General features: G+C 42.3%; 1 protein-coding gene across 1 annotated transcript in view; it reads right to left on the reverse strand.

Annotated features, from left to right (window-relative positions):
• Positions 1-17,829, reverse strand: part of LOC123778074 (uncharacterized) — a 316,222-nt gene that overhangs the window by 282,629 nt on the left and 15,764 nt on the right. Inside the window, exons 2-3 of the mRNA XM_087869408.1 lie at positions 1,418-1,517; positions 132-286 (exon numbers count right to left, since the gene is read on the reverse strand). Coding sequence (XP_087725534.1) covers positions 132-286; positions 1,418-1,437 — 175 coding nt within the window. The 5' untranslated portion in view covers positions 1,438-1,517. The remainder of the gene's footprint in view (positions 1-131; positions 287-1,417; positions 1,518-17,829) is intronic.

Here is a 17,829-nt window from a genome sequence, read left to right on the forward strand (position 1 = left end):
ATACGCAAATAATGAATCATGGAACACTACATCAAAAACTAAAGATATACTGCATGGTGACTAACATAATAAAAAATTATGTTAAAAAAATAAAAAATAAAAAATTAAGAAGCAAAAGAATCCCTTCTCACCAATGAATGAAAGCAGGGCATCAGAGGCTTCCCGGGAAAGAGGACAGTCTTCTGTAAGAATTGTGGGCTTTATAGATGCTCTTAAGTTCAAACCACAGGAGCCGAGCTCGATCTTGCAAGATTTCAGATTTTGAAACTTATCCTTCTTTTGAGTCCTAGCAGTACAATGAGGATTCCATGAAATCTAATGATGAGCAGCTGAACTGTATAAAGAAAAATGCTAAATCATATAAAGGTGTTCCTATTAAGATTTTGCTTTCAAAAACATTTTAAGTGTTCATATTTGTGATCAGGTCATTATTATTCATTTTACTTAGCATTTTTCTAGCAAATTGACCAGGTAGGGTTTGAGGTAGAGACCTAAGAGCCCCTGACCTTCTCTCAGAACTGCTTTTTCCCTCCTGGACCTCAGCCCAAGTGACCTTCCTAAGTGGCCCTGCTTTGCAGCATAGCTGACTGAGTCAGTGGAGATGGGGGCTCAGGCTGGGACAAATTTCTTTCTCTCTCTGGGGAATTCGGAGCTGGGATTCTAGGGATAGAGGCTAGCAAATATGGGAAGCTGTTTGAATGCTGGACATGTAACCTGGGAATTGGGGGTTAGCCAAGGATTGTAAAAGCAGACCGAGCCAGTTTCTTGAAGAAGTACGAAACATATATACCAACCAAAAAAAAGAGGTGGGAATATGTGACCTGAGAACAAGCCAACAACTAGCTTTGTGGGTTCTCAGTGACTTGACAGATTCTGCTGTGGCCTTCCCAGGTTGTACCTGTTCACTTCTTTCTTATGTAAAATAGCCCAGTGTCCCTTCTAGTAATTTTTTTTTTTAACTTAAGCCCGTTGAAAGTGGATTTCCGTCACGTGCCACCTAGAGAAGCTGAAGAGAAGTATTCTTTGACACAGCATTGGCTCCTGGGGTAAGTCTCGTTTGTTGCTCCAGTAGGAGCCTCCTTTATCTGATGCCACTGGGTAGGTACAAAACAGTTTTGTCCCAGGGCCAGACAACTCCAGGATCCCAGTCTCAGATCTACCTCAATCTGGCATGTGAGTTGGAGCACATTATGTAATGTCACCATGCCTCAGTTTCCTTCTACAGTAGTGCTTATCCCAAGGCCATCTCTCTATGTTTTTGTGAGGTGCTCTGTGGACCCTCAGTAGATACTGGTTTCTTTCCATTAAAGTGATAGTTACTTCCACCTAGAAAATGTGGATGTCTGGCTCCTGGATTGACCCGATTCTTACTTATGACCTCCAAGCCCTAAAAATAAAGATCTTTAAAAAAAAATACCTGGAGTATTTCATGCTCATCCAGTGTCCATTTCAAAAGATGGAGCAAGACTGGCTGGTGGCACTGGGTCTGCTGGCTGTCTTGCTGTGAGACAGGAGAACTAGAGCAAATAACATGAAGGGACATGAGCTGGGGAGTGGAGGATCTTTATAAGCCTTATCAAATGTAAACCTTACAAATAGTCACATTCCCATTCTACAGACGACGAAGCTGAGTCCAGGGTATCTTAGTCACTTCCCCAGGTCCCACAGGTGACAACTGGGAGGGCTGGAACCACACTCAGGTCTGCCTGACACAAAGCCTTGCTCTCAACGGCTACACCTGCTATGGTGAGAACACTCCTTTCTGCCTTGACTTGTGTAGATGCTGTCTCAGAGAAGTAACAAGATGCCACCCAGAATAAGTTGGATATACTGCCCATCCTTGACCTTCGTGGAAGTTCAGTTGCCCAGACCTACTTTCTGTAGTTTTTATGCAGCTGGGAAATGAATTACTTCCCCTAATCCAGGTATGAAGTCCTGCCAGACCCTGACTGCCTGGCTCAATTCCATCTCTAACCCTTGCTGGGTGTGCGACCTTCAACAAGTCACTTCACCTCTCCATGACCAGTCTCCTCCTCTGTAAAATAGGTTTTGAAACAGCATCAACAGCAGACGAGCACTAAACAACCCAATCCATGAGATGCACTTACTGTAATACTTGGCAGATAGTGAGCACTCGAAAAATGTTCATTATTAAGAATAGTGTCTGCTTATCAGACTCCCCCTGGCATACATGGCATTCTTCACTACCAATTAGATTCACCCCTTTATTTATTTATTTCCTCACCCCATAAACACTTATAATGACAGTGCTATGAGGGCCTTAACCTTTGGGTAAGGGAAGGTCCTGATGAAGAGGTGACTCAGAGAAATGAAGAAGTGAGGAGGGGTGTTGTCAGAGGAGAGAACAATGTAAATTACAGCCAGGATGGAGGAGGAGTTATGACATATTCTAGGGAACAAGTAGTTCATTTTTAAGACATAAATTCAGGGCACATTGCTCTTAGGATCAGGATCTTTAACAAAGTAGCTCCAGTGAATGGTCTACAAGACACTACATGATCTGCCTCAACTCACTCCCCCTCCCTTTTCCTCTCTGCTTCAGCCATATTAGCCTTCTTACTGATCCTTGATATCACTCCAGGGCCCTTGCACCTACTATCTCCTCCTCTAAATGTCCACATGGCTAGCTCCCTCACCTCCTTCAAGTCTAGGTTCAAATACCACCTCCTCAATAAGGTATTCCTTGAAGACCCTCCCCTGTCACTCTCTACTCCTGTCTTATTTTCTCTCCATTGTAGTTACTGCCTCTGATACATGCCATCCCCATTTAGAATGAAGCTCCATTTTGTTTCTGTTCACTACTATATTCCCAGTGCCAAGAAAGGACAGTGCTGGGCACTTGATAAATGTTTAACAAATGAATGAATGTGGTCACTCCCAAAATGGCTAAAACAAAAGGGAAGGTGTCAAGAACCAGATCACATGGAGTCCTGTGTGCTAAGATAAGGATACTGAACCTAGGCCTAAATCCTGTGGGGAGCCACAAAAGATGTCAGCAGGGCATGGTCTGACCGCAGTCATAAAGAACAATCTCTCTGGCTGAAATGTAGAACTGAGACTAAGGGGGCCCAGAAAGAGTAGCAAGACCACTTCAGAGACTAAAGCTGTGACCCCTATGAGAATTTATGAAGGCCTACTAAAGACTGTGACTAGGGGGATGGAGCAAAAGGAACAGAGTAACAAGCATCCAAAGTAAGAACCTGCAGGACACAGTGACTGGTTGACAATAGCAAATAAATGACTCCTAGGTTTCTGTCCTGAACAACTAGCCAATAGCTGTACCATCAAGTTAGGGAATATGAGTACAGTTTGGGGAGGAAGGAGTGAGTTTAGTTTTGTATATATGGAATATTACAAGCCAATGAAGATGCCCAGGAGATCAAGACAAAGATTTGATGTTCAGTGAAGATCTGGGCTAGACCAAAGAGTCTTGTCACATAAATGGTAGTTGCAAGGGATGCAGCTGAAATTGTAGGTCACAGACTTTTAATGGAAGCCTTGCTGTGACATCCTGCAGTTGGATGTGAGAGAAAGTAGGGAGTACTGCCATTGATAAGAACGTATGTCGGAAACAGATTTTACTCTCTTGCCAGGTAGAAATTTGAATGAGCTATCCCAAGATAATCCCATGTAGTGACTGATCCTGCAGAATAATTAGGGATAGAGCTATTGTTCACCTACATTGTTGGTGAATTTGGTCTTGTGGGCTAGTCTAGGAACCTAACCGCCTCCTGTTGTTTCCTGGGTAAAATATATACCCCATTCACAAGCTGAGGACTTATGGTGTGAAACCTTATCATTCCAGTTGTACATCATGAATTCTTCCACCTAGAAGACAACTGTTTCTGAAAATATGAATCAAGTGTGTTTCTGACTCCCAAATAGGTTGTTGGTGCTGAGGAGCGTAGGTCACCTATCATAGTTCAAACTCTGAGATGAAGGAATCCTTGAGGAGAAGAGTATGGAGGAAAGAAGAGAAATCCCCAGACATCATAACAGAACTTAGGGGAAGCAAACACCTGAGAACACACTATAAAACTTAGCAAATATGTTACACGCTGTCTATGGAATTCAGAGTGCAGGAATTTCAGTAAAATGACTGGCTGTACTAGTCAGGATTCTTTGAGCTGCAGTTAACAGAAACTCAAACTGACTTAAGAAAAAAAAATAAAATTCATTAATCAATTCTTAAAAAATTTAAGGAGGGAGTGCTATAGACTCAAATATCTGTAAGGTCAAGGGGTAGCAACTAAGCTTCAGGCACAACTGGATCCAGGCGCTCAGGTGACAGCTACCCAATTCAATTTCATTTCCTCCCATCTCTTGACTCTGCTTTCCTGTATGCTGGCTGCTTTATCAAGCAAACTGATCCTTCATCGAAGCAAGATGGCTGACATCAGTTTTGGGTTTGGGTGTTATCCCCCCAACAACTGTAATGTTAAAAAGATACTCTTTTTCAATTACTCCAACAAAAGGAGTGATCACAACTGATTGGATGAGCTTAGGTCATGTGTCACTCCTAAACTAACATGACAGCCAGAGTGCACGGAACCCTGATTAGCCACAGCTGGATCACAGGCTCCCTGAAGCACAATCAGGCTTTTAGTGTAGGAGAATGCAGTGATTCCCCAGGGAAAATAATGCATTCTGTCACCAGAAGGAGGAATAAATGCTGGCAGAGAGAACAGCAGATGTCTCAGGGGAACCTGGCTGGGAAAAACCTTCCTTAGGGGCTTCTTTTCCTCAGAAGCCTCCTTTCAGAGCTGATACAAGTATGTTTAGAGCCCTAGTGAGCTGGAGGAGGCGAAAAAGATCGTGCATAAAGTGTAGAAAGGATGAATGTTGACTGAGAACATATCTCACACCTGTGAAAGCATCAGCTGAGACCTCTCTGTTCCACCTACTTTCTTCTGCTACAGCACCCAACAAGCTGATTTTAATACTCAGCCTTTCCCAGTGTCCAGAGTCATTTGATCTCTGCTACTATTTGGCAGAACAACTGAGAAGGAGAAAAAGGAGATTAAGCTCAACAACTCTTGAGACTGAGCTGAGGACAGACACAAAGCGTACTTCTTAACCTTTTGGATGTGCTTCTACATAGACTTTGCCCCTCCCCTGCCCCTTACTACAGAGTTTCACAATGGGTGTGGCCTTAGAGTATGACCTAAGAGAAGAGAAATTATTATACTGCACTCGTGGAGGTTGAATGACAGGATTTGCCAGATCCCCTCTTACATGTGTCAGGGAAAGGGGGGTTGGGCTGGGGGAAGAAAGGTCTGGGTGAACACAGCTCAGACACCAGTCAGGGAACCAGTACCAGCAGTTGACTGAATAAAGCAGGTATTGGAGCAGCAGTCCCCCATGGAGCTGCACAGGTCACAGGACAGGTGGAAGATGAGAGGTAAAGTCCTAACTAATGACTAGAATACCAAGAGAGGGTAAATTGGAAGCCTAAACCCACTGCATACAGCAACGGGGGCCCCAGGGTCCACACTCCAGTTGTTTTAACAGCAGTGCTAAGGCTAGGTGAGGAAAGTGTGAGAACCATTTTCTAGAGGTAATTCAAGCTCAAAGACAACAGGAATTAAAGAGGAGAGAATGCACAACAAAAGCCAAGTAGGTACAGAGTTGGTACGAATGGATTCATTTAGATAAAACATGGGACTCTGGAGTAGGTTCAAGGTCATGATGCTTGGACATTGCTCTATAAATCTTAAAGAAGTAGCCCTCTAAGTTCAACATCTGATATCAACCAATAATATGTTCAAAAAACTTAAGTCCTACTCTTCTGGGGCCACCTTTAGCCTGGTATTGAAATAGTGTTTTTCAATGAATTCTTTATTAAACTTGTTTCTTGACTTATGACCTGTCAGCAAAGTGGGTTGGTGCTCCTAAAATATGGATCCAGCTTTTCTAAGGCCCACACATTGACTGGGCACTCCTTTAGGTAAGGTTTCTCTTTTGATGGATATTTTTCTGCCGAAATAGATCTTCAGGTCTTTCAGTCTGTGTTCTTGTCATGCCTGAAGCATTTATGCCTTACTTAGGCCTTTCATTATAATCAGCTGCCCTTAGGTTGCTATTCCCTGCAAGGGCTCTGCCTCAATCACATATGCATTAGAACAACTGCCCTTTTAGCTGTGGATCAAGTTATCTTTGGGGTGCCCTATGTAAATGAGAACACTTCAAAATGCTAATTTATAATGAGCCAAAAGTTGACTGACAGAGTAATAATACTACTACTATGACTGGACTGTTGAGAAGGCCAAATGGATGGACCAAGAAAGAACATGGCTGGGAAAAAGAACTGAGCTGACCAGAAGCTTGGACAGAAAAGAAAAGGAACAAAGAGAAACACAGGCAGGTAATGACTGCCAATGGGGGCTAGGGGTGATATTAGGTTGGAAGTGAAAGGGGAAAAAGCTGATTTTTTTGTTACTGTCATGACAGTTGCACAACAGAAAAGAATATAAGACTTGGAAGTCTCTAGGAGGAAAAAAAAAGTGAATCTGATAGATTAACTGATAGGATTAAACACTTGAAAAAATGGTGTATATGAGAAAGGCAAGTAGTACAAAGGGGAAAAAAGGGGGGGGCGCCTGGGTGGCTCAGTTAGTTAAGCATCTGACTCTTGGTTTCAGCTCAGGTCATGATCTCAGGGTCATGATCTCAGGGTTGTGAGATCAAGCCCCAGGTCGAGCCCCAGGTCGGGGGAGTGGGACCTCCCCCATCGGCTCCTTGCTCGGCAGGAGTCTGCTTTAAATTCTTTCCCTCCCCTTCGGCCCCTCCCTCTGCTGGCACTCACACTCTCTCTAAAATAAACAAATCTTTAAAAAAAAAAAAAAAAGAAGGGTAATAAAAATTTTCGATTAAAGAACTACAATCAGAGCATACCTTTTGGATGTTTGGTGAACAATATTTGCTAGTGATAGAATTATAAATGGTGATATCGTTACACTAGAAGGATGAGAGATACGGATTCTAAGAGAGCTAAATCCTCCACCATTATTTCAGTATGTAAATAGATAATATCTAAAGTTGATACATCAAGGAATAGGTAAAGGAGCTTATTATTTAGAAAATAGCTGAAAAAGTTAAAAATGGTTGCCTCCTGAGAACAGGAAAGGAGGGTGGAGCTGGAGACTGTTGCTTCTCATTACAAGTTCCTCAGTGCTATTTAATTATTTTTAGTTAGCATGAGACTTAGTGTCAGAAGTTTTCCTGAGCATCTGCCCTGTGCTAAGTATTTTACACACATTCAAACCTCATTCAAACCTCACAACAAGAACAAACATTTCTCTGGTGCTTACTCTGTGCCAGGTATTAAGCATTTTACATTTATTAATGAATGCAATCTTACAGCTTTATGAAGTTATTAATCTTATTTTCCTCCTTTAACAGAGGAGGAAACTGATGCACACAAGGCAAGAAACTTGCCTGAGATCACACAGGTGGGAGTGGCGGTGCTGGGATCTGAGCCCAGGGAACCTAGCCCCTAACCTCTGCACCCTGCTTGCCCTCTAACAAAGCCAAGGCACAGATATCTCAACTTTGGAGATGAGGGAATGTGGGGAAGACAAAGCCACTTTTCTAAGATCACACAGACAATATGTTCTGGGACCCGGTTTGACTATGAGTTAGATTAACCTTAACACCTATTGGTCTCTCTATGGCATCATGTAAATCTGTGTTTAAACAAATGAGCTAGTCAGGAGCAAGGCTATTGCTCACCACTGCTGTTCAACATAGTGCTGGAAGTTCGAGCCAGTATGAGAAAGTAAGAAAAGAAAATTTAAAATATACTAATCAAATAAGAAATAAAATGGTCTATATTTGCAGATGACATAATGTTCTACACAGAAAATCCCAAGGAATACACACACACACACACACACACACACACACACACCCAACAACTAGAACTAATAAATGATTTCAGTAAGGTCACAGGATACAAGACAAACATACAACAATCAATTATATTTCTAGGTACTTACAATGAACACATGGAAAACAAAATTAAAAATATAATACCATTTACAATTGCTCAAAAAATGAAATAGGTATAAATCTAAATCTAAAAATAGTATGTACAGAAATTGTATGCTGAAAACCATGACCTCAAAGACCTAAATAAACAGAGGGACACACCATGTACGTGAATTAGAAGACTCAGTACAGGGGCGCCTGGGTGGCTCAGTCGTTAAGCGTCTGCCTTCGGCTTAGGGCGTGATCCTGGCGTTATGGGATCGAGCCCCACATCAGGCTCCTCCGCTATGAGCCTGCTTCTTCCTCTCCCACTCCCCTGCTTGTGTTCCCTCTCTCGCTGGCTGTCTCTATCTCTGTCGAATAAATAAATAAAATCTTTAAAAAAAAAAAAAGAAGACTCAGTACAAAATAAAGAAGACAGTTCTCCTCAAAGTAATACACAAGTTTGATGTAATTCCTGTTTGGTCTTTTGTGTTGTCTGCTTTGCTAAATCTGGCAACACAACCATGGTGCCTGCCCTCGTGGAGTTTATAATCTAGTTGAAGGAGAAGACAAAAAGTCTTCAAGCAACAAAATAATAAATAAAGGAACAATATTTCTATAATAAAGAATATAGGAGACTGACTCTAGACAAGGATAGTCAGAGAATGCCTCTCTGGCACAGTGACATGCGGAGACATGAAGTGTAAGGAGTCTATAAAGACTCAAGTAAGGATGATCAAAGGAAAAGAACATACAGAGCAAGGGCTCAGATGTGGAAGATGAGTTTGGAGTGTTCCAAGAATTGGAAGAAGGGCAGTGCAGCTGGAACAAAGTGAGCAAGACAGAAGAATGACCGAAGGAAGAAGTCTGGAGAGAAAAGTAGGAGTCAAATCCCACAGGACCCTGAAGAGACACAATAAGGTACTTCACACTTGGGAAACAACTGAGGGGGAATAAAATGATCTGATTCACATTTTTGAAAGATCACTCTGTGGAGAAGGCTTTGGAGAGGAGCAAGGATGAAGGCAAACAAACAAATAAACAAAAAACACAAAAAACTGGGTTGGAGACCATTGTAGGAAATAATCCAGGGGTGAGAAAATGGTGGTGGCTTTGTCTAGGGTGGTGGCAATTAAAGGGAAAGGTATGGACGGATTTTGGAAGTAGAGTCAGCAGGACCTACTGATGCATTGGGGAAAAAAAGAAGACAAGGGAAAGTGGGGGAATCAAGGGCTTGACCAGTTGGGAGAACAATGATGCTGTTTGCTAAGATGGTAAGATCAGAGGAGACATGGGTAAGCAGGGGAGAGGAGGTGGGAAACCAAGCTTTCAGTGTTGGACATATTAAGACTGAAATTGCTGATGGACAACCAAGTGAAAATGCCAAGGAATCTCTCTGCCCAAAGGAGAGGTGTGGGATAGAGGTTGAAAAGGGGCATCTTCAGTATATAGATCAGTGACACTTTACACCCATCTGATTAGTTTTATATGTAAAGGAAAATGACAAGCACTGAAAAGATGTGGGGGACACAACCCTCAGACATCACTGGTGGGAGCTGAAGTTTTGTTCAATGAATCCAGAAAGGAAGGCAATGGCATCTAGAAATCTTTAAAAAATGTTCACGTCCCATAACCCAGGAATTTCACTGCTAGGTATAGCTCATAGAGAAACTTCTCTTGCTTGTGTACAAGGAGACATATACAAGGATATTTCCCTTTGGTAACAGGAAAACAAAAGGGGGGGGGACTACTTAAATGTCTGCTATCAGGGAATGGATAAATAAAAAATGGTATAGTCATACTATAGAATACTGTCCAGCAGTTAAAATCAATAAACTAGATCAATGTATACTATCATAAATAGATCTCAAATATGCAGAGTCTGCTGAAAAAAGGCAAATATGCAGAATGATACATAAAGTATGATGTCACTGACTGAGAGACATGATTTTTAGAAGTGTGCATTCTGGAACTAGTGCAGAAAGGAGAGGGGATATATTTGGGGTCAGAGCAACCTTCGATCTTTGGTTCAAATTCAACATTTTGTTTAAACTCTCCCCACTTCTTTCTGACACCATTCTCACCACTGCCTTCCTATTTTCTCTTCCAATGTCTTCTCTCTCTCCCTCCTTGTCTGTCTGTCCCTCCCTCCCTCTCTCACAAAATCCCCTAATCTAGGTTCAATGAGTAGGTTTCAGAGAAACTATAAATCCCCTGACATTCTAAGTAAAATTTTGCATTTATGAGTATTTTTCCTGGGGAATGAGTCCATAGCTTTCATCAGATTCTCAGAGAGGTCAGTGTCCCATAAGAAGATGGAAATTCAAGAGAAAAAAAAATTTTCATAGAATACTTGTGGCTCCAATACAGTTTCCTTGGTCTATCTTGCCCTGGGAGTAAGAGTTATTTCTCATCAGAAGAAAAAAAATAAAAGAGAGAAAATGTAAAATGATTTGTTCTGACCCTGTTTCCACTAGCCCTGTGCCCTGGGAGAAAGTGTCCTGCCTTTGGAAACATAAACATCTCTATCCTTCCCGGCATGCCAGGCCTCCCATCCATCATTCCAGTCAGGCTCTGAGCAGCAGCAGCAGCCAGCTTCCTTTTCTGCCATCCATGACCCTCTCCATCAGATGTCAGGGTCTGGCTCTGGCCAGCTTGTTGACAACTATGAAGATTTTTCTAACCCAGTTAAACAGCCACTGCACCATCGGAGCTCTCCAGTGTTGGAGAAACTACAAGAGACCAGGAAAGGACAACCAGTTTTGTAGAGGATGTTCCCACAAAGTGCCCAAACCCACAGGTCCAGGCATAGCTACAGGGGCTCTGCAAGGCCTGGAGACCCTGGGATCTAAGTGGGCTCCTCTGTAACCCAGCATCGTGGAGCCCCATAGTTCTATGCTCTAAACTCATAAAGCAACAGGGAAAACCAGTGAGATGGGAACAACACACACACACACCTGGAGTCAACAGAGGGACAGCCAGGCAGCTCTGCAGATCTTGGCTGGGCTTGCTCACATGACCAGGTGTCAGCTGGCTGTCAGCTGATCTGGACTGCCTCTGCCAGGTGAATGGGCTGATTCAGCTCTGCGCCAAGTGTCTCTCACTCTGCAGCACGCTAGCCTGGTCATGGCAATCAGAAAGGTACCAGAGACAGCAAGCACTGAGCCGATCTGAAGCCTCTGCTTACATCACATCTGCAAATACCCCATTGGCTAAAGCTAGTCACAGGGCTGAGCCCAGAGTAAAGGGCAGTGCTGATCACCCTCCTCACAGTGGGCAGGCACTGCATGCCAGGTGAGAGCCTGTATTTACAGGTCAGGCTCTGCCTCTTACCAGGGATGTCTTTTAAATTCTGAGCAAATACTATGCTACTTTCTCACCTATCTGGTTAATGAATTTTTTTTTCTTTTAATGTGGTAATACAGAGTCCACAAAGAGTTGGAGAAATAGGTACCTTAACACACTATTGGTGGGGTATTACTTTTTTAAAGGTCAATTGAATCATATTTTTCATGGTAGATTGAAAAAATGGCCTGAAATTCTTCTCCTCCCCTTTCCAATGTGACCTCACAACTCCTACCGAGAATGTGGGTTCATCATGTGACTTGCTTAGGCCAAAGGAATGATAGCAAATGTGACACACAGCAATTTTAATAGCACTTGTACATTGGGAATTGCCAATTCCACTGTGCTTGGAAGCCACTATGTGATGAGCCTGAGCCAGCTGGCCTCCTATTGAATGAGAGGCCATGTGGAGGAAAATCAAGGTGCCTCAGTGGGCTTGTGTGGACAAACACAAGTCCAACTGAGATCAGCCGCGCCTGGCCTAGAAAAGAAAAACCACCCAGCAGAGCCTGGCCCAAATTGCCAAATCCCAGAATTCCAGAATGAGCAGATAAAAGATGCTAATTCATTTCATCATATTCTCCTAAGGGTGCCTTTCAGAAGTAAAGTGACCATGAAGCTTCATTCAACAAATATCTATTACGCCCCTACTATATCACATGTAGGATTGTTCTACGCACTGATGCTGTACCAATGAAAAGAAAAGATGAAAATTGTTCCTGTCCTCATGAAGCTTGCATTCTAGGGTTAAGACAAATTTTTAATAATAACCAAGTATAATATACTGTCTGAGCAAGAGTAATAAGCACTCTGGGCAGCAGTAATAATAATGTATGACACTATGTTCCAGGCACCATATAAATGGGGGGGAGGGGACTGGGAGAGGATGCGATATTACACAAGGACGCCAGAGAAGGTGACAGTTGAATAACAATCTGAAGGAGGTGAGGGAATGAGCTTCCTTGATACCTACAGGAAAAGTCTTCTGGGGAGAGGGAACAGCAAGGGCAAACGTGGGCTCGCAAAACTAGGTTAGAGTCAGGGCAGAGGGCAGGATTCAAGGTCAGAGAAGTGAAAGGTGGGAGTCAGGGGCAGGCTGTGTAGGCCTGATAGGTGCTATCAGGAGTCTTTTGTAAACTCCTGTACACTTCTAATTTTTTTAACCAAGTGTGTGTGTGTTCCTTTCAAAACAATAATTTTAAATAAGTATATAGAGCAAAAACAAATAGAGATCCTGAGCTGCATTCCCAGATTCCAATATTAGTGGACCCTACATGCATTTTATCATAATCCTTGGCCATGCATTCTTAGAACTCCAGGGAGCCTGCAGGAGAGTCCTGTCATTTTTGGGCACAGGCTGCCCTCTGCTGTTAGCTTTTGGACTGGCACCCACAAGAATCACCTGAAGGAGCGGGGTCGCTGAGAACCAGCTCACAGAAGCCCCCCAGCATCCTTGCCACTAAGCTTGACTATGTCAGAAAGCCCCTTGAAAGACAGGATAGGAGGAGATATCTCCCAATCTTTACACGTTTATTTTCCATCCACATATTTCACTTCTTAAAGGACTCAAAAGTTACCCACTTGCTCATTGAAGATAGGTGGCTGCTCAAAGTCACAAAGGTGAAGCAGAGGGGCACCTGGGTAGCTCAGTTGGTTGAGCACCTGGCTCTTGATTTCGGCTCAGGTCATGCGGTCAGGGTTGTGAGATGGAGCCCCATATCGGGCTCCATGCTCAGCGGGGAAGTGTGCTTAAGATTCTCTCTCCCTCTCCCTCTGCCCCACCCCCTTACTCATGCACTCTCTCTCTCTAAGCAAATAAATCTTTGAAAGAAAAAAAAAATGTGAAGCAGCAAATCCAGGATAAAAAGCTGTGAGTTGTTACCACCACAACCAAGACTCCCCCTTGTGGTTCCTCCTGCCCAGCTCTGCGTCCCCATCTGATCCTCTGCTTGCCTCTAACTCCACTCAGAAAGGATCTATGGATAGCTGACGGATGGATGGTGGACTCGAGGCCAAGGATGACACAAAGGAAATGGGGAACAGATAAACATGAGCCATCTTCATGGATGCCAGACGGGACAGATGAGAGTGGGTGAGCTCACCAATGCTGCAGAACTGTATTAAGCCCCCGTGGAACACAGACACCAATGGGAGAAAGAAAATGAGGAACTGACTGAGAGTAATTGGAACTGACTGAGAAAAGCTGGAATTAAAAGAATTTAGTTCAAATTGACTAAGATTACATTCCCACCTTCCGCACAGTGGGACTCAGAATAGAAACCAAGCTGGGGTATCAAAATCAAAGGAGGTGACGTGTTTGCACACTGGAGTGTTGTAGCCTGAGAAATGTGTGTCCACGAAACACAAGAGAAACAGGACTGCAGTTGAACTCAAAAGACCTGCATTCCAGTCCTGCCTTTCCCACGGAGATGGAAGTGGTTTAAGACAAATCCCTTAACCTTGCAGTTTGGCTTCTTTGACATTCACGATACCTCTCGAGGGGCTCTACTGAGGATCCAGGAAGCAGGGACTGTAACCCTACCTGGAAACACAAGGCATTGTGACAAGCCACCAAACGGCTAATGCGACCCCCCTCAAAAAAGAAAAAAAAAATCATATGACCCCACTCTAAAGTTGGCGGTAACTGAAGGATTTTTTGTTTACTAAAAGCAAACTATTTTTATCCTTCTGAACTGGTCTCTGGCAAATGTGAAGGCAGTAGTGATAAATGGCTGTGGTTTGCAAGTTTGGATACAAAAGCTAGGAGGGATCTACCTTGTCAGATCTGAGGTAGAGGAAGAGAGGACAATTCTCAAGGAAGGTGAAGGAGAGGGGGTGGCTGGAGCCCGATGCTCTGCAAGCTTAGGCCAAGGAGAAACAGGCTAAGAGACACATTGCGGAAAGCATTTTTTGAAGTTGTGTGCTGTGTGAGGTGTCGTGCAAAACTCTCTGCCTACTTCCCTACAAAATCTTCACTAAGATCTGCATTGCTTACTAATTCTTAGGGAAGTGTGATTTCTTTTTCAGGGGATGTAAAGAAACCCCAAGTCCTGTTTTAACTGTACCACAAGGTGAAACCTGAAGTGATCCATAAGGAGAAGCCAATATACAGACTGTGGGGACATCCTTGGCCCCAGGAAGTTCAAAACTACAGAGAACAGGACATCTTTATTGCAGAAATCATTAAAATTTAATCTGATGAATATGCTAAAGGCTATTCTAGAAATACACACAAAGTATATTACACATTGGAGGGAGAAACTAGCCCTACCTGAGAAATCGAACATTTCACAAGGTAAAATGTTAGTTGGACAGATGGAGAAGTAAAGAGGAAATCATCCTGTTAGAGCTAATAGAATCTGCCTTGAAATAGTCATGTCTCTTTTGACTGCTGTGGATAACACAGGAAAATAGGGCAGAACCTTAGGAAAGTGTATTGGCTGAAATGAATGAACAGGCAATAAATTAGAGCACTAAAACTGAAAATACAGATAAAAAAAGAAATCATGATCCGCATCATAACTGTAAGATTAGATTAACAACATGAAGAAAGCAAAGAGGTTTATGTTGATGATGACAAAAATAATTGTTATCATCAGACTTTTTAATGTTGAATATCAGAAGGCAGAAAAGCAATGTCTGTGAACTTCCAAAAGAAAATTATGTGGAATCTAGACTTCAAGCTCTAGTCCAGCCTAAGAAGAAAACCAGTGCTATGAAAGAAAAAGCACCAATTTCATGAAAGAGGGGGAAAAAAGCCAAAAAATTAGTTGAAGAAGCAAAAGAAAACATTAAACTCGTATAACTGATAGCTTCAGAAATATTTTATAAGAGTGGTGCCTGAGTGGCTCAGTCGGTTAAGGAATCGACTCTTGATTTTGGCTGGGGTGGTGATCTCAGCATAGTGAGGTGGAGCCCCAAATCCGGCTCTGTGCTCAGCAGGGAGTCTGCCTGAGATTTTCTCCCTCTGCCATTCCGCCACTCTCTCTCTCTCAAATATTAAATAAATAAATCTTTAAAAAATATATACTCAGTAAGAAATCATACACATTAAAAAGTCACGTTAAGAAAAAATAAGTAATTTAGGGGCGCCTGGGTGGCACAGCGGTTAAGCGTCTGCCTTTGGCTCAGGGCGAGATCCCAGCATTATGGGATAGAGCCCCACATCAGGCTCCTCTGCTATGAGCCTGCTTCTTCCTCTCCCACTCCCCCTGCTTGTGTTCCCTCTCTCACTGGCTGTCTCTATCTCTGTCAAATAAAAAAATAAAATCTTTAAAAAAAAAATAAGTAATTTAATTACTTAGAAATTTTAAAAACCAGGGTGCCCGGCTGGCTCAGTCAGAAGAGCATGCAGCTCTTGATCTCGGAGTCATGAGTTCAAGCCCCACAGTGGGTGTACAGAGGACTTAAAAATAAATAAATAAATTTTTTAAAAAAAGAAATTTAAAAAACCATGCTTGTTATCATTTAGGATATCTCAATATAAGGACAGCATAGCATCATGGAGTAAAGTCTGAATTTATGATCTCAGAGATCAAGCTGAGAGACTCCCAGAATGAATCACAAAAGGACCAAAAGATTGAAAGTTTGAGGTAAACCCAGTTCAGAGAAATAGAGAATAAATATAGAGATTCCACCATTGGTCTATCAGTAGCTCAAGAAGGAAGGAACAGAGAGAACAGAGGGGATAAAATAAGAAAGGAAATAATGTGAGAAAATGTTCTGCCAGGTGGAAAGATATAAATCTATGAATAGCCAAACTATGCACAAAATGTAACAAAGTTATTTTTTCAGACATTTAAGAATTCAGAAAACTGACCTCTTATAAAGGGGGGGGGAGTGGTAGTGAGGAGGGGCAAAGGGAAAGAGAAAGAGAATCTCAAGCCGACTCCATGAGGCCAATGTGGGACTCGATCTCATGCCCCTGAGATCACGACCTGAGCCTAAATCAAGAGTCGGACACTTAAACTGACTGAGTCATCCAGGTGCCCCTCTCATACCTTCATTCCTAAAAAACAATAAATGGGCTCTAAGATAGAATGGAACTAACCTAAGAGTACAAGAAGGGGAAACCCCTGGCCATTTGTGCAGCACCTAGTTTATACCCAAGCTGGGTGTCCTAGGGGTTCTGGGGCAGATGTCTTTATATATAAAGAAGGTGGAGTTAGGAATCTCAGTCGGAAATATGATCAGTCTTAAGGAAGTCACAAAGACATGCTTCTTGGGTTGTGGGCAGGGGAGGGGGTGGGGAAGGAAATTAGAAATTCTAGGACCAAAAAAAAAAAAGCCGTATAAGAAATTAGGATTAAATATGAAGGCAACTAAAGTGTGATGCGATGCTGAGCAACTGATTCTATGGATTCTAAGCGTGTGTTTCAACCTGATACCCTGAACAATAAACTTTGGGCCCACAGTTTCACAACGTAAGATCATGTTTTCTTCTCTATTTGTCCTATCATACTACTTGACTCTGCAATGAAAGATATTTATATTATCATAATATTATAAGTGGTGTTTATTCATTTTCAATTTCTGTGCTAAACCTATTAGCAAAATGTGAATGTTATCAACCTTGCTATGCACAGAAGTTGGGAGGCAGACGGAAGTAAACAAATGTAAGAGCACTTATTTCCACAGCTTTGATGGTACCAAGAGATACTGTCTAAAGATAACAGGACAAGAAATTAAATTTTAAAGATCATATTTACTTTATAGGAATGATCGCTACAAGAACTACAAATCAAAAGGTAGCTAGCTAGATTTGAGGGTGGGATTTTAAATAAGATCATTCCTTAACTTTCAAACTCGAGCAGCAATAAATACTGCCTGCGTATCATAAATAAAAAAGTAAAAGTATAAAAATACTATTTAAGTTAAGAAAGCAACAACCAGAATACTTAAAAAGGGAAACGGTTAAAAAGTAGATTATTCCAGGGGCGCCTGGGTGGCACAGCGGTTGGGCGTCTGCCTTCGGCTCAGGGCGTGATCCCGGCGTTCTGGGATCGAGCCCCACATCAGGCTCCTCTGCTATGAGCCTGCTTCTTCCTCTCCCGCTCTTCCTGCTTGTGTTCCCTCTCTCGCTGGCTGTCTCTATCTCTGTCAAATAAATAAATAAAATCTTTAAAAAAAAAAAAAAAAAGTAGATTATTCTGGGGAGTGGAATGAGAGGCAGAAGTGAAAGACTTTCGCTTTTCATGTTATGCCTTTCTGTATTGCTCAGCTTTTTTTTCATATTTGTGTTCTAATTTAGTAATGATTTTTTAATGTGTTAAAATATTAGGGCAACCACTGAAAAATAGAGTAAGATCTATAATTTCCAAAACCCAATACGGAAAAAATGAACCAAAGAAACTCAATCAATGCAACAGTACGCAGAAGAATGGCTGGGGGGGGGGGGAGGACGGGCAAAGAACAAAGAATTACAATAAACAGAAAATATAAAACAGGATGGAAAAAAAGGAAAAAACCTCTTAAAAGGTAAATTGATCAAAA

This window comes from Ursus americanus, chromosome 2 (genome assembly GCF_024610735.1).
Source record: "Ursus americanus isolate L20-20 chromosome 2, mUrsAme1.1.p, whole genome shotgun sequence".
Classification (NCBI taxonomy): domain Eukaryota; kingdom Metazoa; phylum Chordata; class Mammalia; order Carnivora; family Ursidae; genus Ursus; species Ursus americanus.